Here is a 25,514-nt window from a genome sequence, read left to right as displayed (position 1 = left end):
TTTAGGGCTCGCTGGGTTTGAACTCGGTTTTGACTTTCTCACTAACAAACAAATCCCGAGTTTCTTTTTTAAATGTTTGTTTTTGTCAAAATTTAATAAAAAGTTTGAGACTTACTTTGGATGTTTGTGTTTTTATGAAAAGTTGTTGAAGGGAAACTTCAGTATTCTTCAACGTGGACCCCATTTCATGTCTTAGTGACTGATGGGGACAATAATCTTTAAAATTGGGCCAGTATTAAGAGAGAGAGACCAACTCCACCAGACTCCATGTAAATAATCAGGACTTTTAGCGTGTATAGAGCCAGCATATCTCCACCAGACTCCATGTAAATAATCAGGACTTTTATCATCGTAAAACACACTTCATTCAAAGTGGACAGAAACTAAATAAAACTACCAAAAGCCGTCTTGGTTCATCTTTCCACTGTTCAAACAATCACCACTCTGGTTTGGTTGAAATAAACCCTTAATTCACCCATTTACATGTGGAGATATGCTGGCTCTATACACGCTAAAAGTCCTGATGTATGGAATCTGGTGGAATATGCGCTCTATACACGCTAAAAGTCTTGATTATTTACATGGAGTCTGGTGGAGATATGCTGGCTCTATACACGCTAAAAAGTCCTGATTATTTACATGGAGTCTGGTGGAGATATGCTGGCTCTATACACGCTAAAAGTCCTGATTATTTACATGGAGTCTGGTGGAGATATGCTGGCTCTATACACGCTAAAAGTCCTGATTATTTACATGGAGTCTGGTGGAGATATGCTGGCTCTATACACGCTAAAAGTCCTGATTATTTACATGGAGTCTGGTGGAGATATGCTGGCTCTATACACGCTAAAAGTCCTGATTATTTGCATGGAGTCTGGTGGAGATATGCTGGCTCTATACATGATAAAAGTCCTGATTATTTACATGGAGTCTGGTGGAGATATGCTGGCTCTATACACACTAAAAGTCCTGATTATTTACATGGAGTCTGGTGGAGTTTGGTAATGGTGATTTCGGGGCTGTTTCATGTTAAACTAAAAGGATCTTACTCTTTAACTAAAAGGTCTATCTCTGTAGGGATCCATCCCATAATGTTGTCAGACACTTAGAATAATAATGTGAGTCCGTCAGCAGCAACAACAGAACTTTTAGTGGACTCTAACTGCTGCTGAACATTAGTCCTGTAGGGTTACATTACAGCTTGGTTTTGGTTTAATACTGGACCAGTTTCACAGATTGTTGTTCCATCAGACACTCAGACATGGAGACAGAGGGTCCCGGGGTGGAATCAAAACCAGCTTACCTTTTAATATTTATGAGCTTCATTGATGTAAACAAGTCCATCGGAAAGGGGGGTCCACCAAAAAAAACTCCCTTTTTTTTGGGCCGGGGGGGGGGGAGGGGGGTTTTTAGAGGGGGGGGTGTTTTCCTTTATTACCTAGGGTTTTTTTTTTGTTATTTTTTTTCGTTTGGATATTAACGATTTTTTTTGATTCAGTTCTAGATTCTTTGAGGGTTGATTTGAAACGGGTCACATGCTGATTTCACAAATAAGAGGAAAGTTTTATTTTGATTCAGAGCTGGGTTGCAGTTTGACGCTAGAGCACCGCTTACTGAGCTCCACGGCTGCAGCACAACAAGCTCCTGGTTGCTACGGAAACCCAAACTTGCGCATGTTAAAGGGACACGCCACCGTTTGTTGAAATAGTTCTTATCACGGTCTCCCCTGGCTGTAGATAGGTGGGCCAACGCAGTTTTTGTCTCAGTGCAAGTAATTATGTTGTTTTTTTGTCTTTTGTTGGCTCACTTTTACTCACAACATGCTAACCGGCAACATAGGATTCCATTCACTACGCTAAGCTAACTAGCGGCGGCACTGCCGGTGTTTCACCCATAGACAGTATATATATATAAACTGGACCAGCAGGTCCCGTGTCTCTGGTCTGAGACCAGTGAAGGATATCAGAAGTCTCTTTCCCGGTGCTGGCTGAGCGTTACTGAGCAGCCTCCAACTGAGCTTGAAGACGTAGATGTGACGTGAGCAACCTGTCTGAAAGTGTGAAGTCTTCTGGTAGCTGTGCCGAGAGAAATCTCAATCATTCCCAATCTTACAGAGACGGAGAGCGTAGGTATATGTAAGGAGATAACATAGGCACAGGCTAATTACTGATCACTAACATGCTAGTTAACATTAGTCATTAAACCTAAACAGATAATGGAAGTCCAAACTGCCTGTGAGCTTCTCCTGTACTATCACGGTAATTCCTCTACTGTGTGACAGTAAAGTCTCCGTGGTTATGACCCAATCGTTAGCCTATTGTTATAAAAGCGTCTGCTACGGAGCCATAACGTGAGCTACAAGGTAATGGAGCCTTTTATACGTTGTCGTGTTTCTTTAGAAATAAACAACGGACAAATAGAGTCTTTAAACTCTTCAGATGTAAAGTTATTCTCTGTCAAAGTGGCGTCAGAATGAATGGGAGTCAATGGGATGCTAACGGGAGGTGATGGCTTGGTAGCATCAGAATGGCGCCATAGGAGGTACGAGTTCTGAAACGAAGCTTACCCTCCCTTGGTTGCACCGGACTAAAACAATGCATGCACAAAAAATGCGTTGGTCCACCATCTACAGCCAGGGGAGACCGTGATAAGAACTATTTCAACAAACGGTGGCGTATCCAGGGTTCAAAATTAACTTTTTCGTCCGCCAGCTAAATCGGCTAGTGAAGTTCCAGCCGCTCAATAAGATTTCCATGTTTTTTTTTGGCTGGTGAGTGAAACTAACCTACCAGCCATGTGTGTATTTTACCAGCATTTGTCTGGTAGATGGTGTTCATTTTGAACCCTGGGAGTATTTGGAACCCACGATCAGATTTGAAAGCAAATCCACACACACACAGAGACACACACACACACACACACACACACACACACACACACACACAGAGACACACACACACACACACACACACACACACACACACACACACACAGACACACACACAAGGGACACACACACACACACACAGGGAACACACACACACACACACACAGGGAGCCACACACACACAGACACACACACACACAGGGAGCACACACACACACACAGAGGGACCCACACACACACACACACACACACACACACACACACACACACACAGGGACACACACACACACACACACACAGACAGACACACACACACACAGGGGCACACACACACACACACTCACACACAGCACACACACAGACACACACACACACACAGACACACACACACTCACTCCACACAGACACACACACACACACACACACACACACACACAGGAACAGACAGACACACACACACACACACACACACTCACACACAGACACACACAGACACACACACACACACACACACACACACACACACACACACACACACACACACACACACACAGAGACAGACAGATAGACACACACACACACACACACACAGAGACAGACAGATAGACAGACACACTCACACTCACACACATACACATACACACACACACAGAGACAGACAGATAGACAGCCCACACACACACACACACACACACACACACACACACACACACACACACACACACACACACACACACACACACACACACACACAGAGACAGACAGACAGACAGACAGACAGACAGACACACACACACACACACACACACACACACACAGAGACACACACACACACACACACACACACACTCTCTCACACCTCTAATTTTTTAACCGATTCCGAGTAGGAATCGGTTCTCGATGCCCAACCCTACTCGTACCCCTGATCCTGGGACTGTCCCGTCAGAGGGCGAACAGCAGGAAGCCGGAGAAGACGCTGAAGTTTCGGGAGTCGTCGTAGAGCCGGTAGCTGGCCGGCAGACTGAGGCGCACCCGGTCGCCCTCCTCCAGCTGCAGAGCCACGGCGTTGGACGTGGACGCGTAGCCGCCGTGGTCGTTCAGGTCCAGGTTGAACAGGATTGGCCGGCTGTTCCGGTACAGGTAGAGACCCATGTAACCTTTCAGGTAATCTGCTGCCGTGAAGCTGAAGAAGTAAAGTCCTCTGACGGGGGCTGTGAACACACCTGACAGACACAGAGCAGGGCAACGTTAGCTCTCGCATGTCCAGACCCTCCTCCACAGCGCAGCGGAGGAAGGTCTGGCTAGTCCACTCAGCATTCCTGGATGGGAGGAAAACGTGCTCTGGTTTATTGTGAGTGTTTGTGTGTGTGTGTGTCTGTGTGTGTGTGTGTGTCTGTCTGTGTGTGTGTGTGTGTGTGTGAAAGTGTGTGTGTGTGTGTGAGGGGTGATATGTGTGTGTGTGTGTGTGTGTGTGAGTGCTGTGTGTGTGTGTGTGTGTGTGGTGTGTGTGTGTGTGTGTGTAGTGTGTCTGTCTGTGTGTGTGTGTGTGTGTAGTGTGTGTGTGTGTGTGTGTGTGTGTGTGTGTGTGTGTGTGTGTGTGTGTGTGTGCAGTGTGTGTGTGTGTGGTGTGTGTGTGTGTGTGTCTGTCAGTGTGTGTGTGTGTGTGAATGTTTGTGTGTGTCTTATCTCTGTGTGAGAGAGTGTGACTGTGTGTGTGTGTCTGTGTGTGTGTGTGTGTGTGTGTCTGTCTGTGTGTGTGAGGGATGTCTGTCTGTCTCTGTGTGTGTGTGTGAGGTGTGTGTGTGTGTGTCTGTGTTGTGTGGTGTGTGTGTGTCTGTCTGTCTCTGTGTGTGTGTGTGTGTGTCTGTCTGTCTCTGTGTGTGTGTGTGTGTGTGTCTGTCTGTCTCTGTGTGTGAGTGTGTGTGTGTCTGTCTGTCTCTGTGTGTGTGTGTGTGTGTGTCTGTCTGTCTCTGTGTGTGAGTGTGTGTGTGTCTGTCTGTCTCTGTGTGTGTGTGTGTGTGTCTCTGTATGTGTGCGAGTGTGTGTGTGCGTGTGTGTGTGTCTATGTATGTGTGTGTGTGTGAATGTGTGTGTGTGTGTGTGTGTGTGTCTCTGTGTGTGTGTGTCTGTGTGTGTCGTGTGTGTGTGTGTGTGTGTGTGTGTCTCTGTGTGTGTGTGTGTGTCTCTGTGTGTGTGTGTGTGTCTCTGTGTGTGTGTGTGTGTGTCTGTGTGTGTGTGTGTGTGTGTGTGTGTGTGTGTGTGTGTGTGTTTTTTGTGTGTCTGTGTGTGTGTCTCTGTGTGTGTGTGTGTGTGTGTGTGTGTGTGTGTGTGTGTGTGTCTCTGTGTGTGTGTCTGTGTGTCTGTGTGTGTGTCTCTGTGTGTGTGTGTGTGTGTGTGTGTGTGTGTGTGTGTGTGTGTGTCTCTGTGTGTGTGTCTCTGTGTGTGTGTGTGTCTCTGTGTGTGTGTGTGTGTGTGTGTGTGGGAACCTGACAACTGCGTCGGTCTCTAACTAGCACCACCTGTACTGGGTCGGGCTTTGTGCTGATCCGGGTGCAGGATAGGAGCCAGAACTCTTTGACTAAGAATCAACGTGTGTTAAAGATCGGGCCTTTAAAGCGAAGTGGTTTACCTGCAGTCTGGTTGTAGGCTCGGCCGATGTTGGTGATGGTTTTGGAGAAGATCAGAGTCGCCTCCGTGTCGAACGGTCCGACTGACCCTGAATCGGTCAGACCGGCCGAGAACGCCACCTTCAGCTCACCTGGAAGAAAAACGTTCACTTCAGCTTTTAATGCGATAAAAACACGTCATAACAACATTGTTATTTATAGAGTAGAGTTGTTCTTTCAGTGCTAATGTGTGTGTACGATGCACAAACTATTATCATGGCTATCTGTGGAGGATAGATAAAAATGTAGTCTTCCGTTATTCATGCACAATAAACCGAAAACTTTCTTTACTTCTGCTTGGAATATAATCTAACAGCACTATGGATATAACTCGGAATATGCTCCCGATAAGAATCAGACAAACCAAAAGCAGACTTTCTTTTAAAAAGTTACTTAAACACCAATTTATGAATCCAATTTCAATCCACAGTCAATGTGTCGGGTGGAATCAGAGAACGTTGGACCCAAGTGCAGAGATAGCCAGGCAACGTAGTGAGCTTGAATATTTAATAAAGGAAAATCTATACAAATAAAAAAGGTGTCCAGAAACAGCAGGCAAGGTAATCCAAAATGAAGTAGCACTCCAAAACAGAAATACACACTAACAGGAACAATAATCCGACAAGACACAAAGGCTGGGTCTCAAACCGCCTACTTGTACACTTCAAACACTTAGTTTAAGTACAATACAGGCCAAAAGTTTGGACACACCTTCTCATTCAATGTGTTTCCTTTTTATTTTCATGACTATTTACATTGTAGATTCTCACTGAAGGCATCAAAACTATGAATGAACACATATGGAATTATGTACTTAACAAAAAAGTGTGAAATAACTGAAAACATGTCTTATATTTTAGATTCTTCATAGTAGCCACCCTTTGCTTTTTTTATTAATAAGGGAAAAACTTCCACTAATGAACCCTGACAAAGCACACCTGTGAAGGTAAAACCATTTCAGGTGACTACCTCATGAAGATCATTGAGAGAACACCAAGGGTTTGCAGAGTTATCAAAAAAAGCAAAGGGTGGCTACTTTGAAGAATCTAAAATATAACATTTTTTTTTCTATTTTTCTTTAAATATAAAATAAAAAAATTGAAAGAAGGTTAATCCTTTGCATAAAATCAGTGCACTGAAAGTTCCAGGATTTCCCCCTAAAAAAAGTCAAAAAGTTCAGTGTAGAACGATGGACACTCATCTTGACTACAAAGCGGAAAGGGGAGGGACCAGGGACGTTAATTAATGGCGGCCAGATGGCGGCTCGTTTGGAATACGATCTCGATTTTTACAAAAATAGTTCACCGAAACGTGTTTCTGAAAACATTTTGAGCGAGAAATAGGCCGTGCAGTTGCTGAATCTGTCTGTTGTTTTGATCGACAAGGGTCAGTTTAAAAGATTTTTGTCAGATTTTGAGAGGCGGCGAGCCGAGCCGATCGCTTGTCATTTCCGGTTAAGTGTTTTAACATAAGTGTTCATTTTGGGACGACACTGTCGGTACACGATCCGTTCTGCGCATGCGCGAGATAATCCTGTGTTACCGAGGATACGACCTGCACGATCTGTTCCACGCTAGCCTATGGCTAGCCTCCACCGGGAAGCTAACGTTAGTTTAGCTAACAGCTAATTTGGCTAACCACTAGCTGGCAGCTAGATTCAGTCTAAAATAACGTTAAGTCAAACTTAACGGGAGAAGCAGCTACAGCTACATTAAGACTTTACAGTAATAACAATAAAGACGAATATTGAGTGATTGTATTTTAAATGAGCACAAGTAAAGTAGAGCTGACGTAACAGCTGTTATATATGTTAACGGTTTGTTTTCAAGTTTTATTTTGAGGGTCTTTTAAAGTTATTACATGCTGTCTCAGCTAGCGGTTAGCCCAATTAGCTGTTAGCTAAACTAACGTTAGCCTGGCTGTCGACCGGAAGCGTGGAACAGATCGTGCAGGGTCGTAAATCCTCGTACAACAGCGCATGTGCGAACATTTTGCGCATGTGCAGAACGGATCGTGTACCGACACTAACCATTGAAAGTGGTCACTACGGCAGGAAGTGGTCAGTGACCATTAGCAGTGTACTGACTGAAGTAGGCGGTTTGAAACACAGCCAAAGACAGCACAGAGACTAAATAAAGCAGGTAACGAGGACTAACAAGGGCCAGGTGACACAACAGGTGAAAACCGAACTACCAAAATAAAACAGGAAACAGAAACATACACAACCATAACACAATGTGCTTATATTTTACTATCAGTTACTAGTGTTATATATATATAATATATTAAGATATTATACATTAACATGTTGTTGTGAAGACAGTTGATGTTATGTAGTATGTTCTGGTTGAAACCAAAAAGAAGTTAAGTCCAAACCTGAGTCTGTGCTTTTGAGCTGCTGCAGAATTTCGTCAGTTTCATTTAGTCTGACACTGAAAACTGAGAAAACAGAATTTTAACAAAAGAAACCGGAAACGGGAATGTTTTAAGATTGTTTCTGTTATTTCTGTTGTTGATTCATAATCAAACGGGTCAAAAACGATCATACTGACTAACTTCTAACTTGTTTGTTTTTTTAAAGATTATTTTTGGGGCTTTTTCCTTTATTAGATAGTGACAGTGGTGTTACGACCCCGCCTCTGCAGTGCAGGGGTGGTTCCTCCTGCAACACAGAGGAGGGTCGTTAGTGATTGGAGCCACCTGGGCTCAGGTTATTTAAGCTGCTTCTAATCACTTTTCTCTCTCTCTCTGCTCCTCCAGGTATGATCCTGTTTTGTTTGTTCCTTTATAGTTTTACTTAGTTTCCACTCAGTCATTTTCACACATACAGACTCACTCATCCATGCACTTTACAGACACCTTACATTATGACATTTTCACACCTCATTCCTTTTTCTTTGTTTATAGTTAATATTTTTGGTTTACAATAAAGCATTTTCTTCATTGGCCTATACTTGTTGTTGGTGTCCCCTCATTCTTTGCCACAGGCCACGAGCCGGTTTGTGACAAGTGGAATTAGAAGCAGCTTAAATAACCTGAGCCCAGGTGGCTCCAATGAGAGATGGGGGGTGCCAAAGGCTGGCAAAGGGCCACAGGTCTAATTCGAAGCCAGGCTGCTGCAAAGGACTCAACCTAAATCGAACGCACGCTCTACCGGGTGAGCTAGAGGTCGCCCTGAATAATTCGTTCTTAAACAGACAGATTAATCTGAAGTTAGTTTGAAACCTTCAGAGTATTACCTGTGTTTTCTGTCTTCAGATCTTCCAGCTGTTTCTCACTGTCACTCAGTCTGACCTCCAGCTCTAAAGAGAAAACAGTTTAGGGTTAATTTAGGTTTATAAAGGAGATCCTCAGGGAAACGTACTGGACCAGAAATATTTTCTGGTTGAAACCAAAAGAAGTTAAGTCCAAACCTGAGTCTGTGCTTTTGAGCTGCTGCAGAATTTCGTCAGTTTCATTTAGTCGGATGCTGAAAACTGAGAAAACAGAATTTTAACAAAAGAAACCGGAAACGGGAATGTTTTAAGATTGTTTCTTTTACTGTTACTTTTAACACAAATTTCAACTTCTAATTCGTTTTTTAAAACCAGATTAACCTGCAGTTAGTTAGAAACCTTCAGAGTATTACCTGAGTTTTCTGTCTTCAGATCTTCCAGCTGTTTCTCACTGACACTCAGTCTGACCTCCAGCTCTAAACAGTAAATATCTGATTAATTAATACCTAATTACCACTTGTGTTGATGAAAATAATAAAGTAAATATAAGTCTACCTGTAGTGTTGTTGTGTCCGTCTGTCAGTCTGGACTCCATCAAAGAAAGTTGATCAGACTGAACTAAAAAACACAAAATCAAAACAAACAAATGTCTTCTTCAAAAGGCTTCAATAACGTAATAAGTTTATTAGTCAGCTCAGATGATCAACAAGTTCATAACAACCATCAGGGTTAATTCATGTTCATAAAGGAGTTCTCAGGGAACCATGTCGGGAACTGTTGGGAATTTGTCTGAAAGACAGGCCCGAAATAAGGCCCTAAGGCCAGAGAAATCGGACTCCAATCACCTTATTGCCACGCCTTCTTTTTCTTTTCTTTTTTTTAATTATTTTTTTGGGCATTTCCGCCTTTAATGGATAGGAAAGATATGAAAAGGGGAGAGCGAGAGAGAGAGAGGGGGAAGACATGCAAGAAATCGTCCCAGGTCGGACTCGAACCCTGGACCTTCTGCGTCGAGGCATAATCCTCTGAATATGTGCGCCCGCTCTACCAACTGAGCTCTCCTGGCCACATTCCCGCACCTTCTTTAATCAGACTCAAGTTTACCAGAACACAATCTGAGACGAAGAGTTCAGTTAAGCAAAGTTTACGGAGTCCACCATAAAAGTTACAACACAATTGTGGGTTCACAAACGGAGTCTAAGTTTCCCCAGCGACAGACATAAAGTCCAGGCTTGGTCCACCAAGATCTCCTCCGAAGTGAGCTTCGATCTAAGCTTTCCCTGTGTCTTTATTCTCTCCTCACAGGGGGGTGTCTTCTGGTTTCTAGACAGAAACTGCTCCCCGAGGTCCAAAAAGTGCCTCAGAACCCATCGAAGCGACGCCGTCTTAAGCGTACGTTCTGCGTGTGCGCGAGACGTAATACAAAAAATGAAAACGCGTCACGTGGGTCTGGCTTCTCCAGCCGATAGTAATAGCGGCTTGTTCGAAATACAATCTCATATTGGACTAAAATAGTTCACCGAAACGTGTTTCTGAAAACATTTGAAGAGAGAAATAGGCCATGCAGTTGCTGAATCTGTCTTCATTTCAGATAACAAAGGTCAGTTTTACAGATTTTCCTCAGATTTTGAGAGACTCTAGTCACGCTCATCCCGCTCCCCGTTTCCTGGTTAGCTCTCCACCAATCAGATGGGTCATTGAGTCTAACTGTCAGCAGTGCCCGCACCGCCGATTATACATTTCAAATCGGCCCAAATGAAGGTCGACAGCCCCCCAGACTGATGACAGAACGGGACACACCGAACAGACTCGAGTCACCGACCTAACCAGACTGTCAGACGGCCGATTATTGGCTCGATGGGTCAGGGCCATAAAAGTTACAACACAATTGTGGGTTCACAAACGGAGTCTAAGTTTCCCCAGCGACAGACATAAAGTCCAGGCTTGGTCCACCAAGATCTCCTCTGAAGTGAGCTTCGATCTAAGCTTTCCCTGTGTCTTTATTCTCTCCTCACAGGGGGGTGTCTTCTGGTTTCTAGACAGAAACTGTTGTCTTCACAAACACACATGCCAGGGTTGGGGCCTCTGTGTGGTGCAACTCCCTCTTCTCTTAACTTTAACTGTCTTTCCTGTTTTCTGCTTATCTGTCTGGTACACAATGCACTCTTAAGCCATAAAGGGCTGAAACTATAGTTAAAGGCTTAAGCTTAAGCTTCTTGTGCATCAGAGTTCACCCGGACTACTTTTAACCACTTCCTCAATGACTGCACACAGCTCTTTTGCAACGATCACAAATACAACTTTAACTGCTATTATTCTACTTCGTTTAAGAATGCTTGATTCTGATTGGCTGGGAGGAGGGCATTAACCCGGAAGGTTGCCCCCTGACTGAGCACAGCGTCATCAAATAGTAGATCAATACGCCGCTTGTATTTTTTTTCTATCACAGAAATTTCAAACATGAGGTCCATTGTAAAAATAAACCTTGTTTAAAAAAGTTTCTAAAATGTGTCGGAAATCTATCGGAGGGTCAGTCGATACATAGTTTCGCAAGCGAGATACAATGTAGCAACTAACGTTATTAAGCTAACGTTAGTGATCAGATGCAGCCCTGTGTGGTTGATATAGAAACTAATTAGCTACAGCTGAGCTAACGTTATTCACCGTAGTTCTGAAGGGGACTACTTTTCCAGGGAGATGAACTCAAACAGAGTATACATTTAATAAGCATGCAATACGAATAAGAAAAAGCATAATTATTAAAGTATTTGAATTGTTTTATTATGTTGGCAAGCAAGAAGTAGAAAAAACGGGATAATCACCTTGTTGAGGCTAAACCCAAGCTTTAAGCCCCTGAGGTGCTCGTCAACGGGTAGAGTAATTGACGCACTTTTTACCTTTTTTGATCAATGAAAGTCCAAGTCATATTTGTAGTTAACGCCATTGGTTAAATTTATTTCCATGAGATATTCGTTGGTTTTCCAAACAAATTACTGCTTGTGTATGCTTGTCTGTGTGTGTGTGCGTGGTCAAAAACTGTATGTGCTTCCCGGTTGCACCTGAGGAACCAAAGATTGGTTCCTATTTATACCAAGCACTAATTGGCTCTTACACACCTCAAGGCGGGGCAATACACAGTTTGATATGCTCGGCTTGTGGACGGTAAGAGGTGATTATCCCTTACATATTCTACAGAACCATGTTGGATTCTCTACAGTTTAATTCTGAAGATGTGTTTAAGGTGTATACCTGTGTTTTCTGTCTTCAGATCTTCCAGCTGTTTCTCACTAACACTCAGTCTGACCTCCAGCTCTAAAGAGAAAACAGTTTAGGGTTAATTTAGGTTTATAAAGGAGATCCTCAGGGAAACGTACTGGACCAGAAATATTTTCTGGTTGAAACCAAAAAGAAGTTAAGTCCAAACCTGAGTCTGTGTTTTTGAGCTGCTGCAGAATTTCGTCTGTTTCATTCAGTCTGACACTGAAAACTGAGAAAACAGAATTTTAACAAAAGTAACCGGAAACGGGAATGTTTTAAGATTGTTTCTGCTCTGTTATTTCTGTTGGTCAAATAGTTTGATTCATAATAATATTGACTGACTTTTAACACAAATTTCAGCTTCTAATTCGTTTATAAAACCAGATTAAAGATGCAGTAGGTAAGTCTTATAAAACTAACTTTCTGTCATATTTGTTGAAACTGACCCTATGTTCCAGTAGAACTACATGAATTATGTAAAATAAAAAATAAAAACAGCTCCTCTGGCACCTCCTACAGCCTGTAGTGCCATTGGCAAAATTCCACCGCTCCTGGTTGATTTTCTCCAATCAGGGCCACAGGGGGTGGGGTCTATCTGCCTGTCAATCACTGCTCAGGCACACGCATATATAGCCTTCTCCCCTCGCCCCTCCCCGCGCACGAGCTGCAGAAAAGTTTTCCAAAACTGTGAATATTGGAGGCTTTTCAGAGGTGGCGTGGCTGCAGGATTTTAAAGATCTGAAGAACGATGCAGGTGTAGCCACATTTCCTCTCAACAGGTAACATAATTACCACGAATGGTTTATCTTTCACTTGGTTATTAGTAGTCAGAAGTCCACAAAGCTACGATGGTGAGGATGATAGTAACGTTAGCACAGCGGTCGGTCTGATGTGATGCTGAAATGGCTAACGGTAGCCTGCTAGTTAGCATCGTTTTACTGTTGGTGAGTAAAGTTAACGTTGTGTTAGTGTTTTAGTTATTCAACATGTTGTCTGACATGCCGGCAGTTGTGTCAAACTCTGTTGTGTGGGCGGGGCTTAGGAGACGGTTTGGGCTGCAGCAGAAAGGGGGGAGGGACTGAGAAATTGTTCAAATTTGTTAGCAAAGTCCTGGATCTTCCCAATCTTACCTACAGCAGCTTTAATCTGCAGTTAGTTTGAAACCTTCAGAGTGTTACCTGTGTTTTCTGTCTTCAGATCTTCCAGCTGTTTCTCACTGACACTCAGTCTGACCTCCAGCTCTAAACAGTAAATATCTGATTAATTAATACCTAATTACCACTTGTGTTGATGAAAATAATAAAGTAAATATAAGTCTACCTGTAGTGTTGTTGTGTCCGTCTGTCAGTCTGGACTCCATCAAAGAAAGTTGATCAGACTGAACTGAAAAACACAAAATCAAAACAAACAAAGTCAATAATTGTACCATAAATATCTAGAGACAATTATTGACTCTAAATAAAATTTCCAGGAGAATTGTGAAGCTGTCTGTAAAAAAGGACAACAGCGTCTATACTGCTTGAGAAAATTGTACCATTTTCATATAGACAAGACCATGATGACATTATTTTATCATTTCTTTATTGAATCCATCATATCTTTTTCCTTAGTGTCATGGTTTGGGTGCGTTTCAGTTAAGCACAAGCATCGCCTAAATCAAATTTTAAGATGGTCAAGTAAGCTGACTGGTGAGTCTCAGCTGCACCCCACATCCCTGTATGCTAAACCAGTGGTTCTCAAACTTTTTTCAATAATGTACCCCATTTGAATTGTGTTTTTAAGCCAAGATTTAACAACAGCCATGTAGCTGAAACACATTTAAATGCTGATGAAAAAAGGCAACAAAAACTAAAACAAAAACTAAAAAAACACAGTATAAAGAAGGAAGACAAACTTCGAAAAAAAGGGACAAAAACCTTAAAAAAGGCAGAATTGTTTTTTGAAAAAAGTGACAAAAACTTCGACAAACTTGGAGAAAAAAATAAGACAGTAGAAGGAAGGAAGGAAGGAAGGAAGGAAGGAAGGAAGGAAAGAAGGCAAGAACAGGTCAAAAATAGTGACAAAATGCAACAAAAACTTTGAAAAAGTGACAAACAGCGACAAAAACTTAGAAAAAAGTGCTCACGTACCCCCTGCAGTCCTCTACAGTACCCCTTGGGGTACACATACCCCCATTAGAGAAACACTGTGCTAAACAACTACAGCGGATAGCTACGGCCATCTTAAGGCCCTGACACACCAACCCACAGCTGACCGTCAGGAGGAAAGGCAGTCGGACTGATCAGGCTCCCCGAGTTGGTCAAAAAAGTGCCTCGAAACACACCGAAGCGACGCTGACTTGAGCGTACGTTAATGCGCGGGACGTAATACGTCTCCATAACAGCAGACGGCGCTAATCTGTATTGTCGCACTAAAAATGATGATGAATAACCGGCAGCTGATTGGACGAATGTGTCACGTGGGTCTGGCTGCTCCCGGTAGTAACAACAGAGCATAATGTCGGCTCATTCAGAATACGATCTCATATTTTACGAAGACAGTTCACCGGAACGTGTTTCTGTAAACATTTTAAGCGAGAAATAGGCCGTGCAGTTGAACACTTTCACCGCAAAATAGAGGCGCGCTGTCACGGGCGTTTTTTTGTATATACCGCGGAATACATAATTAGGCGCAATTTACGCTTCCCCTCCCATCTCTTTATGGGAAACTCCCACTTTCCTCTTCACCCTCCCGTGAATGCATATATGCATGACACGGAAAAGCGCAATTTGCCATTTTCAGTTCCCGCGACAGGCAGTCTGTGCTTTTACCTCAGTGCTGCCTGTTTGTACATACCTCGCCATGCTTTTACGTGCACGTTGCGAAACAAATATGCCTGAAGTGGGCGCCAAAGCATTAGTACATGAGGCCCTCAGTTTGAAGAACTACATGCACAGTTTGAGCTACAATAAATTTGTTTCCACTTCGTATCACTTTATTCAGATAACATTTAAAGGGATATGCCACCGTTTGTTGAAATAGGTCTTATCACGGTCTCCCCTAGCTGTAGATAGGTGAAATAGCTCTTATCACGGTCTCCCCTAGCTGTAGATAGGTGAAATAGCTCTTATCACGGTCTCCCCTAGCTGTAGATAGGTGAAATAGGGCTTATCACGGTCTCCCCTGGCTGTAGATAGGTGAAATAGGGCTTATCAGGGTCTCACCTAGATGTAGATAGGTGGGCCAACGCATTTTTTGTGCATGCATGGTTTTAGTCCGGTGCAACACCGGCAGTGCCGCCACTAGTTAGCTTAGCATAGTGAATGGAATCCTATGTTGCCGGTTAGCATGTTGTGAGTAAAAGTGAGCCAACAAAAGACAAAAAAAACAACCTAATTACTTGCACTGAGACAAAAAATGCGTTGGCCCACCTATCTACAGCCAGGGGAGACCGTGATAAGACCTATTCAACACACGGTGGCGTAGCCCTTTAATAATCTGCAGTTAGTTTGAAACCTTGATAGTATTACCCGTGTTTTTGGTCTTCAGATCTTCCAGCTGTTTCTCGCTGTCACTCAGTCTGACCTCCAGCTCTAAAGAGAAAATACTTTATGGTTAATTTAGGTTTATAAAGGAGTTCCTCAGGGAACCATGTTGGATCCTCCACCAATTAAGTAGGAGGATACGTTTAAGGATTGTACCTGTGTTTTCTTTCTTCAGATCTTCCAGCTGTTTCTTGCTGTCACTCAGTCTGACCTCCAGAGCTGAACAGGAAACAGTAAAATCTGATTAATAAAAATAATAAAGTAAAAATAAGTCTACCTGTAGTGTTGTTGTGTCCATCTGTCAGTCTGGACTCCATCAAAGAAAGTTGATCAGACTGAACTAAATCAGAATCAGAATCAGTTTAATTGGCCAAGTATACTTTCATACACAAGGAATTTGACTTCGGTTGGTGTTAACTCTCTATACATTCAACAAATAGACACATAGTAGTAAACATTCAGTAGACAAATAGTAATATAGACACATATACTGTACAATAGAGACAACAGCATACATATAGGCACATATCAACAATATACAAAAAATACAAATAAGACATAATATCAAGACAAGTACACATGGAGTGGGATGTAGAAAGCAAAAAGTAATAGTGCAAAGTAGTGTGCAAGATGCATATTGGGATGATAAGTATGTAATGTGTAGAGAAGTGGGTGAGTGGCCAAAGTGGGGACCACTTATCCACAAATCAGTAGAGTGATGGCAGTGGGAAAGAAGCTAAAAACACAAGGTATGTACCTGTGTTTTCTGTCTTCAGATCTTCCAGCTGTGTCTCATCGTCACTCAGTCTGACCTCCAGAGCTGAAGAGGAAACGATTAATGTTTTATTTAACAGTTTAATTAATGATGAACTGAAAGTAGCATTGAAGAGTTGATGGCGTTACCTGCAGTGTGATTCTCCAGCTGTTCCAGCTGTGTCTGAGTGGATCTCAGTCTTACCTCCAGAGCTGATCAACAATCAGATGATTCATTCATACATTCACTGAGTCTGGATTTAAGGTAAAGTCCAGAATAGAAAGATGAGTGTAAATACAAGTCTACCTGTAGTGTTATTGTGTCCGTCTGTCAGTCTGGACTCCATCAAGGAAAGTTTATCAGACTGAACTAAAAAACACAAAATCAAAACAAACAAATGTCTTTTCAAAATACCCCAATAACAATGGTTAATATTACACATCTAGAGGATCAGCAGATTCTGTAAAAAACCCTCAAAACAACCATCAGGGTTCATTCATGTTTATAAAGGAGTTCCTCAGGGAACCTTCCTGGATCCTCCACAGTTTAATTCTGAAGATATGTTTAAAGGTGCAGTAGGTAAGCTTTATAAAAATAACTTTCGGTCAAATTTGCTGAAACTGACCCTATGTTCCAGTAAAACTACATGAAGCAGGTCATTTAAAAAAAAATCTGGCTCCTCTGGCACCACCTACAGCCTGTAGTGGGATTTACAAAAATCCACCGCTCCCTGTTCAGATGCACCAATCAGGGCCAGGAGGTGTGTGTAACTGCGTGTCAATCACTGCTCATGCACACACATTAATTCTCCCTTGTGGGGGGAGGCGCTTAGGAGACCGTTTGGGCTTTAGCGGAAAGGGGGTGAGGGATTGAGAAGTTGTCGATATTCAAATTATTTTGCTAAGTCCTGGATCTTCACAATCCTACCTACAGCACCTTTAAGGTTTGTACCTGTGTTGTCTGTCTTCAGATCTTCCAGCTGTTTCTCACCGACACTCAGTCTGACCTCCAGAGCTGAACAGGAAACAGTAAATATCTGATAAATCTGTCAGTCTGGACTCCATCAGAGAAAGATGATCAGTCTAGGGTTAATTCAGGTTTATAAAGGAGTTCCTCAGGGAACCATGGTGGATCCTCCACAGTTTCAGTTTGAAGAAGCACTACATGCACAGTTTGAGCTACAATAAATCATTTTTCAATTTATTCAGATAACATTTAATAATCTGAAGTTTGTTTAAAGTCTTCAGAGTATTACCTGTGTTTTCTATCTTCAGATCTTCCAGCTGTTTCTCATTGTCACTCAGTCTGACCTCCAGAGCTAAACAGGAAACGATTCATGTTTTATTTAAAAGGTCCCATGGCATAAGAATTTCACTTTATGAGGTTTTTTAATATTAATATGAGTTCCCCCAGCCTGCCTATGGTCCCCCAGTGGCTAGAAATTGTGATAGGTGTAAACTGAGCCCTGGGTATCCTGCTCTGCCTTTGAGAAAATGAAAGCTCAGATGGACCAATAAGGAATCTTCTCCTTATGAGGTCATAAGGGGAAAGGTTACCTCCCCTTTCTTTGCTTTGCCCTCCCAGAGAATTTGGCCCGCCCATGAGAGAGAGAGAGAGACATCATGGCTTTCAAACGAGCAAAGTGGCAGTTGGTCAAGACCACACCCCCACCCTCCACCTTGCCCCCCCCTACTCCTCCTCAATAGCTACAGACACAGAAATGGCACATCCTAAGGAAAGCTCATTGTGGGACCACAAGGTCTATATAAAAGAGACTTCAGATACAGTATTAGGGGACCACTAAGGTCTATATAAAGAGACTTCAGATACAGTATTAGGGGACCACTAAGGTCTATATAAAAGAGACTTCAGATACAGTGTTAGGGGACCACTAAGGGCTATATAAAAGAGACTTCAGATACAGTATTAGGGGACCACTAAGGTCTATATAAAAGAGACTTCAGATACAGTATTAGGGGACCACTAAGGTCTATATAAAAGAGACTTCAGATACAGTATTAGGGGACCACTAAGGTCTATATAAAAGAGACTTCAGATACAGTATTAGGGGACCACTAAGGTCTATATAAAAGAGACTTCAGATACAGTATTAGGGGACCACTAAGGCCTATATAAAAGATACTTCAGATACAGTATTAGGGTAACACTAAGGCCTATATAAAAGCATCCAAAAAGCAGCATGTCATGGGACCTTTATGGTGTGTACCTGTGTTTTCTGTCTTCAGATCTTCCAGCTGTCTCTCATCGTCACTCAGTCTGACCTCCAGAGCTGAACAGGAAACGATTCATGTTTTATTTAACGGTTTAATTAATGATGAACTGAAAGTAGCATTGAAGAGTTGATGATGTTACCTGCAGTGTGATTCTCCAGCTGTTCCAGCTGTGTCTGAGTGGATCTCAGTCTTACCTCCAGAGCTGATCAACAATCAGATGATTCATTCATACATTCACTGAGTCTGGATTTAAGGTAAAGTCCAGAATAGAAAGATGAGTGTAAATACAAGTCTACCTGTAGTGTTGTTTTGTCCGTCTGTCAGTCTGGACTCCATCAAGGAAAGTTTATCAGACTGAACTAAAAAACACAAAATCAAAACAAACAAATGTCTTTTCAAAATACCCCAATAACAATGGTTAATATTACACATCTAGAGGATCAGCAGATTCTGTAAAAAACCCTCAAAACAACCATCAGGGCTCATTCATGTTTATAAAGGAGTTCCTCAGGGAACCTTCCTGGATCCTCCACAGTTTCAGTTTCAAGATATGTTTAAGGTATGTACCTGTGTTTTCTGTCTTCAGATCTTCCAGCTGTCTCTCATCGTCGCTCAGACTGACCTCCAGAGCTGAACAGGAAACGATTAATGTTTTATTTAACAGTTTAATTAATGATGAACTGAAAGTAGCATTGAAGAGTTGATGATGTTACCTGCAGTGTGATTCTCCAGCTGTTCCAGCTGTGTCTGAGTGGATCTCAGTCTTACCTCCAGAGCTGATCAACAATCAGATGATTCATTCATACATTCACTGAGTCTGGATTTAAGGTAAAGTCCAGAATAGAAAGATGAGTGTAAATACAAGTCTACCTGTAGTGTTGTTTTGTCCGTCTGTCAGTCTGGACTCCATCAAGGAAAGTTTATCAGACTGAACTAAAAAACACAAAATCAAAACAAACAAATGTCTTTTCAAAATACCCAAATAACAATGGTTTATATAACACAGCTCAGAGAATCAGCAGATTCTGAAAAAAACAAACTCCAAACAACCATCACGGCTCATTCATGTTTATAAAGGAGTTCCTTAGGGAACCTTCCTGGATCCTCCACAGTTTCAGGTTCAAGATATGTTTAAGGTTTGTACCTGTGTTTTCTGTCTTCAGATCTTCCAGCTGTTTCTCGCTGTCACTCAGTCTGACCTCCAGCTCTAAAGAGAAAACAGTTTAAGGTTAATTCATATTTATAAAGGAGATCCTCAGGGAAACGTACTGGATCCTCCACAGTTTCAGTCTGAGACTCTAAGCTTACTTAAGATCAAGCTGGTTTCCGCCCTGGCTGCTCCTGTGCTGGGCAGCTACTGAACCTCACCCAACACATTGAGGACGGTTTTGAGTGCAACCTCATCACTGGAGCAGCTTTCATAGACCTCACCGATGCCTAAGACACTTTCCAGCACGGCACCATGATTAGGAAACTTTTTGACATGACTGGTGACCTCGACCTGTGCCAAATCATCAAGAGCCTCCTCAACAACAGGCACTTCTTTGTCCAACTAAATGACAAGAAGAGTAAATGGAAATCCCAAAAGAACGGCCTACCACAAGGCAGCATACTGGCCCCCCTCCTCTTCAACATTTACACTAATGACCAACCACTTCCCCCACAATGCCGGCACTTCATCTATGCAGACGATCTTTGCGTCACCACCCAACAGGAGAACTTCCAGAAGATTGAGCCTGTCCTGGAAAGTGCCTTCCAAGAGATGACAACCTACTACAATAACAACCACCTGAAACCCAACCCATCAAAAACCACACTATGCAGCTTCCATCTTAAAAATCAAGATGCGAAAAAAGAACTGAGCGTCTCATGGGATGGCCACAAACCTTTCAACCACCCCCACCCTGTGTACCTCGGAGTCACACTCGACAGGACACTCTCTTTCAAAACTCACCTTCAGAACACCAAAGCCAAGGTCAACACTCACAATAACATCGTGCACAAACTGGTAAACTCAAAGTGGGTGCCGATCCACCCACCATCCGCGCAACTGCCCTAGCCCTGTGCTTCTCCACAGCCCAATATGCATGCTCAAGCTGGAGCCGCTCCCACCACACCAAACTGATTGACACAGCCCTCAACGACACCTGCTGCATTATCAAGGCATGCATAAAGACAACGCCAGTCCCGTGCCTCTACGCCTTAGCTGGCATTGCCCCCACCCCACATCAGACGATCCATCATTGCCCAAGACGAGCGGAGAGCACAGGAGTCTGACACCAGGCACCCCCTGCATGGACACACAGAACCTCCACCTCGACTGAAATCTAGGGCTGGACCCGAATATTCGAATATTCGTTCGGTGGGTTGGGTATTCCATTTTAAAATTTGACATTCGAATATTCGTTTTTATATTTTTTTTTATTTAATTTTGGTTTATTTATTTTCTGCATTTATCTGTCGTTCACACTCCAGTCCAGTTGGTGGCGGTAATGCACATTTAAGTTGGTTTGCCAACTGCCAATAAACTACAAAGAAGAAGAAGAAGAAGATACGATGACGCCCACTTCGAGCATTTAGCAAGCTGGGCAGAGAAGCTAGCGACAATAACAAGTGCGGAAATGGAGAACTGTTTCGCGTTTTTCCGTTGTGATTCGGCCCGAAACTTCAACATTGTGAGGCGAAGAGATCGTTTTGGAATATGAAGCTTGGATATTACATTTCCTTGGACTCTTGGGGATTTATGAAAATCAAGTTTTGGTCAAAATACCACTTTGTTGCTGAAAGGGCAACGAAAACAGGTATGCATGCACTCTCGGCTCTATAGACCAGCTGCGCAGATTACGGCTGAATTGTTTTATTTTCTGTACTTTGTAACAGTTGTGTACATGGCTGTATATTTTAAAGATTTAATGCTTTAAAGTTATAAAAACGCTCATGAGTGGAAGTTTCATCAAGGTTACAGCGAGGCCCCAGTCACAAAGTGTCACGTTTACGGGATGGTGATCCTTGAGAGGTTAAAAGTTTATTAATTCTGAACGCGTCTGGCCTGTCTATCTATATTGCACCAAATACGACACTGCACTCCCTTGTGAAGTCGTTTGGATGAAAGGTTCTCAAAATAATCAAAATGCAAACAAACAGACAGACACATAGAGATTCCTGCCTTTATTAGAGATAATAATATGTTCAGCCCCCTCTCTCCGAAGCTTCGAATATTCGATGCTCATTAATACCGAAGCTTCGAAGCTCAAAAAATGGTATTCGGACCAGCCCTACTGAAATCCAGAGCCAGTTTCCTGCAGACAGTCCCACCTCTCCAGACAACCAAAGAAATAGCAAGGACCAACATCTGGAAAGATGAATGGAACCAGCTAAACACATGCCAGCCCAGGACTGGACGGAGAGAAGAATCACCCCGACTGAATGTCTCACCAGCGGGCACAACCTCCCATGGCTAACCTGGAAAACCCTCAACAGACTACGAGTGGAACAGGGGAAGTGCAAAGCACTTATGAAAGCATGGAATCACCAGACAGAAGACACATGCAGCTGTGGAGCAGTACAGACAATGTCCCACCTACTGGAGTGTGAAAACACTCCCCAGTGCAGCCCCCAGGACCTGGCTGAACCTACCCCATCAGCTGTGACCTGCGCCAGATATTGGCAGAACGACATCTGAAATTGCAACGGACTCGAAGAAGAAGTTTCAGTATGAAGATATGTTTAAGGGTTGTACCTGAGTTTTCTGTCTTCAGCTCTTCCAGCTGTTTCTCACTAACACTCAGTCTGACCTCCAGCTCTAAAGAGAAAACAGTTAAGTATCTGATTAATTAATAACTAAAGACCACTAGTGTTGATACAAATATTAATTATAAAAATAAGTCAACCTGTAGTGTTCTTCTGTGTGATATTCAGTCTGGTGTCCAACGAGGAAAGCTGTTCAGACTGAACTGTGTTTTCTGTCTTCAGATCTTCCAGCTGTTTCTCACCGACACTCAGTCTGACCTCCAGAGCTAAACAGGAAACAGTAAATATCTGATCAATCTGTCAGTCTGGACTACATCAAAGAAAGATGATCAGTCTAGGGTTAATTCAGGTTTATAAAGGAGTTCCTCAGGGAAACATGTTGGATCCTCCATAATTTCATTTAGATTTTTTGACATCACGTAGCTTCTACATCCTCTCAGCTTGTGCAACAGATGAATCAGCTGCCCACTTGCGTCCTGATCTTGTGATGACGCCTTCATGTGTGACTTGTTCATCCTGGGAGTCTCTGTATGTCATTACAACTCTGCACTTTGCATCTTTGAATTCCTCAACCACGGATGACAGAGAAAGTTGGAGCTGCCCTGATCTTATGTAGAGGCCTACTGCAATGAAGCTTGGAGGGATTCCCAACCACTTTCGGAAGTACTTATTGATCTTCCTCTCCACTCCTTTAATGCATGTCATCGGGACTTCATACACAGTTAGCAGCCACATGAGTCTTGGCAACAGTCCATGTTGATAGAGCCATGCTTTAAACTTCCCAGGGAGCCCTGATTTTTCAATCCTCCTCATCCATTCCTCCACCTGCTTTTCCGTACTGGCTATGTTGTTCCTGTCCGTAAGTGAGTCATCGAACCACTTTCCGAGGCACTTGATTGGATTCTCCTCTATCGATGGAATCACTTCCTCTTGCACATGCAGCTTGAACCTGTTGGTCAACTTCCCGTTCCTGATCGTCATACTCCTGGATTTCTTTGGCTTAAACTTCATTCTGGCCCACGTTGCCATGTGGTCCAGAACAATTAGCACCCACCTCGCCTCCACATGGGTTGTGGTTGTCACGGTAAGGTCGTCCATGTAACCTCTTATTTGGGGTTGTCGGATGCCTGACTCCATTTTTGGACCCCGGGCTTCCTTCTCCGCAGCTCTTATTAGGAGGTTCATTCCCATGACAAAGACGATGGGGGGGGGGGAGATTGTGCAGCCAGTTACAATACCCTTTTCCAGGCTTTGCCACTGAGTTGTAAAATGGGCCATCTTGAATCGTAGCTGGATTCCACCAAAGTAGCTGGTGATCATTCCCTTGATGTGCTGATGTAGTGGTCTAATGCTGCATGGATGAAGGCGTGGGGGATTGATCCATAGGCACTGGCCAAATCCAGCCAGACAACAGTCAGGTTGCCTTTGCTGGCTTTAACCTAATACCTAATTACCACTTGTGTTGATGAAAATAATAAAGTAAATATAAGTCTACCTGTAGTGTTGTTGTGTCTGTCTGTCAGTCTGGACTCCATCAAAGAAAGTTGATCAGACTGAACTAAAAAACACAAAATCAAAACATAAAAAGGGAATTTAATCATCTGTATTATCAGGATGATGAAGGAGTTCCTCAGGGAACCTTACTGGATCTTCCACAGTTTCAGTTTGAAGAAGCACTACATGCACAGTTTGAGCTAAAATAAATTAGTTTCCACTTTATTCAGATAACATTTAATAATCTGAAGTTAGTTTGAAACCTTCAGAGTGTTACCTGTGTTTTTTGTCTTCAGATCTTCCAGCTGTTTCTCTCTGTCACTCAGTCTGACTTCCAGCTCTAAAGAGAAAACAGTTTAGGGTTAATTCATGTTTACAAATGTGATCCTCAGGGAAATGTATTTGATCTTCCACAGTTTAAGTAAGAGGATACATTTGAAAATGTCACTTGATGAGTTTTTTTTAACATTAATATGACTTCCCCCAGCCTGCTTATGGTCCCCAAGTGGCTAGAAATGGTGCTAGGTGTAAACCGAGCCCTGGGTATCCTGCTGTGCCTTTGAGAAAATGAAAGCTCAGATGGGCCGATATGGAATCTTCTCCTTATGAGGTCATAAGGGGCAAGGTTACCTCCCCTTTCTCTGCTTTGCCCGCCCAGAGAATTTGGCCCACCCATGAGAGAGAAACATCATGGCTTTCAAACGAGCAAAGTGGCAGTTGGTCAAGGCCACACCCCCACCCTCCACCTTGCCCCCCCTCTCTCCTCCTCAATAGCTACAGACACAGACATGGGACATCCTAAGGAAAGCTCATTGTGGGACCAAAAGGCCTATATAAAAGAGACTTCAGATACAGTATTAGGGGACCACTAAGGTCTATATAAAAGAGACTTCAGATACAGTATTAGGGGACCACTAAGGTCTATATAAAAGAGACTTCAGATACAGTATTAGGGGACCACTAAGGTCTATATAAAAGAGACTTCAGATACAGTATTAGGGGACCACTAAGGTCTATATAAAAGACACTTCAGATACAGTATTAGGGGACCACTAAGGTCTCTATAAAAGAGACTTCAGATACAGTATAAGGGGACCACTAAGGCCTATATAAAAGCATCCAAAAAGCAGCATGTCATAGGACCTTTAAGGTGTTTACCTGTGTTTTCTGTCTTCAGATCTTCCAGCTGTTTCTCGCTGTCACTCAGTCTGACCTCCAGCTCTAAAGAGAAAACATTTCAGGGTAAATTCTCACTTATGAAGGAGATCGTCAAGGAAACGTATTAGATCCTCCACAGTTTCAGTCTGAAGATATGTTTAAGGTGTGTACCTGTGTATTCTGTCTTCAGATCTTCCAGCTGTGTCTCATCGTCACACAGTCTGACCTCCAGAGCTGAACAGGAAACGATTCATGTTTTAATTAACGGTTTAAGTAATGATGAACTGAAAGTAGCATTGAAGAGTTGATGATGTTACCTGCAGTGTGATTCTCCAGCTGTTCCAACTGTGTCTGAGTGGATCTCAGTCTTACCTCCAGAGCTGATCAACAATCAGATGATTCATTCATACATTCACTGAGTCTGGATTTAAGGTAAAGTCCAGAATAGAAAGATGAGTGTAAATACAAGTCTACCTGTAGTGTTGTTTTGTCCGTCTGTCAGTCTGGGCTCCATCAAGGAAAGTTTATCAGACTGAACTAAAAAACACAAAATCAAAACAAACAAATGTCTTTT

At 42.8% G+C, this 25,514-nt stretch overlaps 1 protein-coding gene across 1 annotated transcript in view; it reads right to left on the bottom strand.

The window, feature by feature from the left end:
* Nucleotides 1-3,695: 3,695 nt before the first annotated feature.
* The window catches only part of LOC120548735 (putative leucine-rich repeat-containing protein DDB_G0290503), a 48,527-nt gene continuing 26,708 nt past the window's right edge, over nucleotides 3,696-25,514 (bottom strand). The window contains exons 11-42 of the mRNA XM_039785173.1: nucleotides 25,258-25,320; nucleotides 25,112-25,174; nucleotides 24,941-25,003; nucleotides 24,060-24,122; nucleotides 23,784-23,846; nucleotides 22,429-22,554; nucleotides 22,278-22,340; nucleotides 19,683-19,745; nucleotides 19,409-19,471; nucleotides 19,252-19,314; nucleotides 19,106-19,168; nucleotides 18,835-18,897; nucleotides 18,678-18,740; nucleotides 18,532-18,594; nucleotides 17,560-17,622; nucleotides 17,256-17,318; nucleotides 16,611-16,673; nucleotides 16,454-16,516; nucleotides 16,308-16,370; nucleotides 15,707-15,769; nucleotides 15,536-15,598; nucleotides 13,347-13,409; nucleotides 13,205-13,267; nucleotides 12,193-12,255; nucleotides 12,018-12,080; nucleotides 9,324-9,386; nucleotides 9,182-9,244; nucleotides 8,967-9,029; nucleotides 8,793-8,855; nucleotides 7,930-7,992; nucleotides 5,517-5,645; nucleotides 3,696-4,110 (exon numbers count right to left, since the gene is read on the bottom strand). Coding sequence (XP_039641107.1) covers nucleotides 3,830-4,110; nucleotides 5,517-5,645; nucleotides 7,930-7,992; nucleotides 8,793-8,855; nucleotides 8,967-9,029; nucleotides 9,182-9,244; nucleotides 9,324-9,386; nucleotides 12,018-12,080; nucleotides 12,193-12,255; nucleotides 13,205-13,267; nucleotides 13,347-13,409; nucleotides 15,536-15,598; nucleotides 15,707-15,769; nucleotides 16,308-16,370; nucleotides 16,454-16,516; nucleotides 16,611-16,673; nucleotides 17,256-17,318; nucleotides 17,560-17,622; nucleotides 18,532-18,594; nucleotides 18,678-18,740; nucleotides 18,835-18,897; nucleotides 19,106-19,168; nucleotides 19,252-19,314; nucleotides 19,409-19,471; nucleotides 19,683-19,745; nucleotides 22,278-22,340; nucleotides 22,429-22,554; nucleotides 23,784-23,846; nucleotides 24,060-24,122; nucleotides 24,941-25,003; nucleotides 25,112-25,174; nucleotides 25,258-25,320 — 2,363 coding nt within the window. The 3' untranslated portion in view covers nucleotides 3,696-3,829. The remainder of the gene's footprint in view (nucleotides 4,111-5,516; nucleotides 5,646-7,929; nucleotides 7,993-8,792; nucleotides 8,856-8,966; nucleotides 9,030-9,181; nucleotides 9,245-9,323; nucleotides 9,387-12,017; nucleotides 12,081-12,192; nucleotides 12,256-13,204; nucleotides 13,268-13,346; nucleotides 13,410-15,535; nucleotides 15,599-15,706; nucleotides 15,770-16,307; nucleotides 16,371-16,453; nucleotides 16,517-16,610; nucleotides 16,674-17,255; nucleotides 17,319-17,559; nucleotides 17,623-18,531; nucleotides 18,595-18,677; nucleotides 18,741-18,834; nucleotides 18,898-19,105; nucleotides 19,169-19,251; nucleotides 19,315-19,408; nucleotides 19,472-19,682; nucleotides 19,746-22,277; nucleotides 22,341-22,428; nucleotides 22,555-23,783; nucleotides 23,847-24,059; nucleotides 24,123-24,940; nucleotides 25,004-25,111; nucleotides 25,175-25,257; nucleotides 25,321-25,514) is intronic.

This window comes from Perca fluviatilis, chromosome 20 (genome assembly GCF_010015445.1).
Source record: "Perca fluviatilis chromosome 20, GENO_Pfluv_1.0, whole genome shotgun sequence".
NCBI classification, from domain to species: domain Eukaryota; kingdom Metazoa; phylum Chordata; class Actinopteri; order Perciformes; family Percidae; genus Perca; species Perca fluviatilis.
This window is presented reverse-complemented; position numbering and strand designations above follow the sequence as displayed.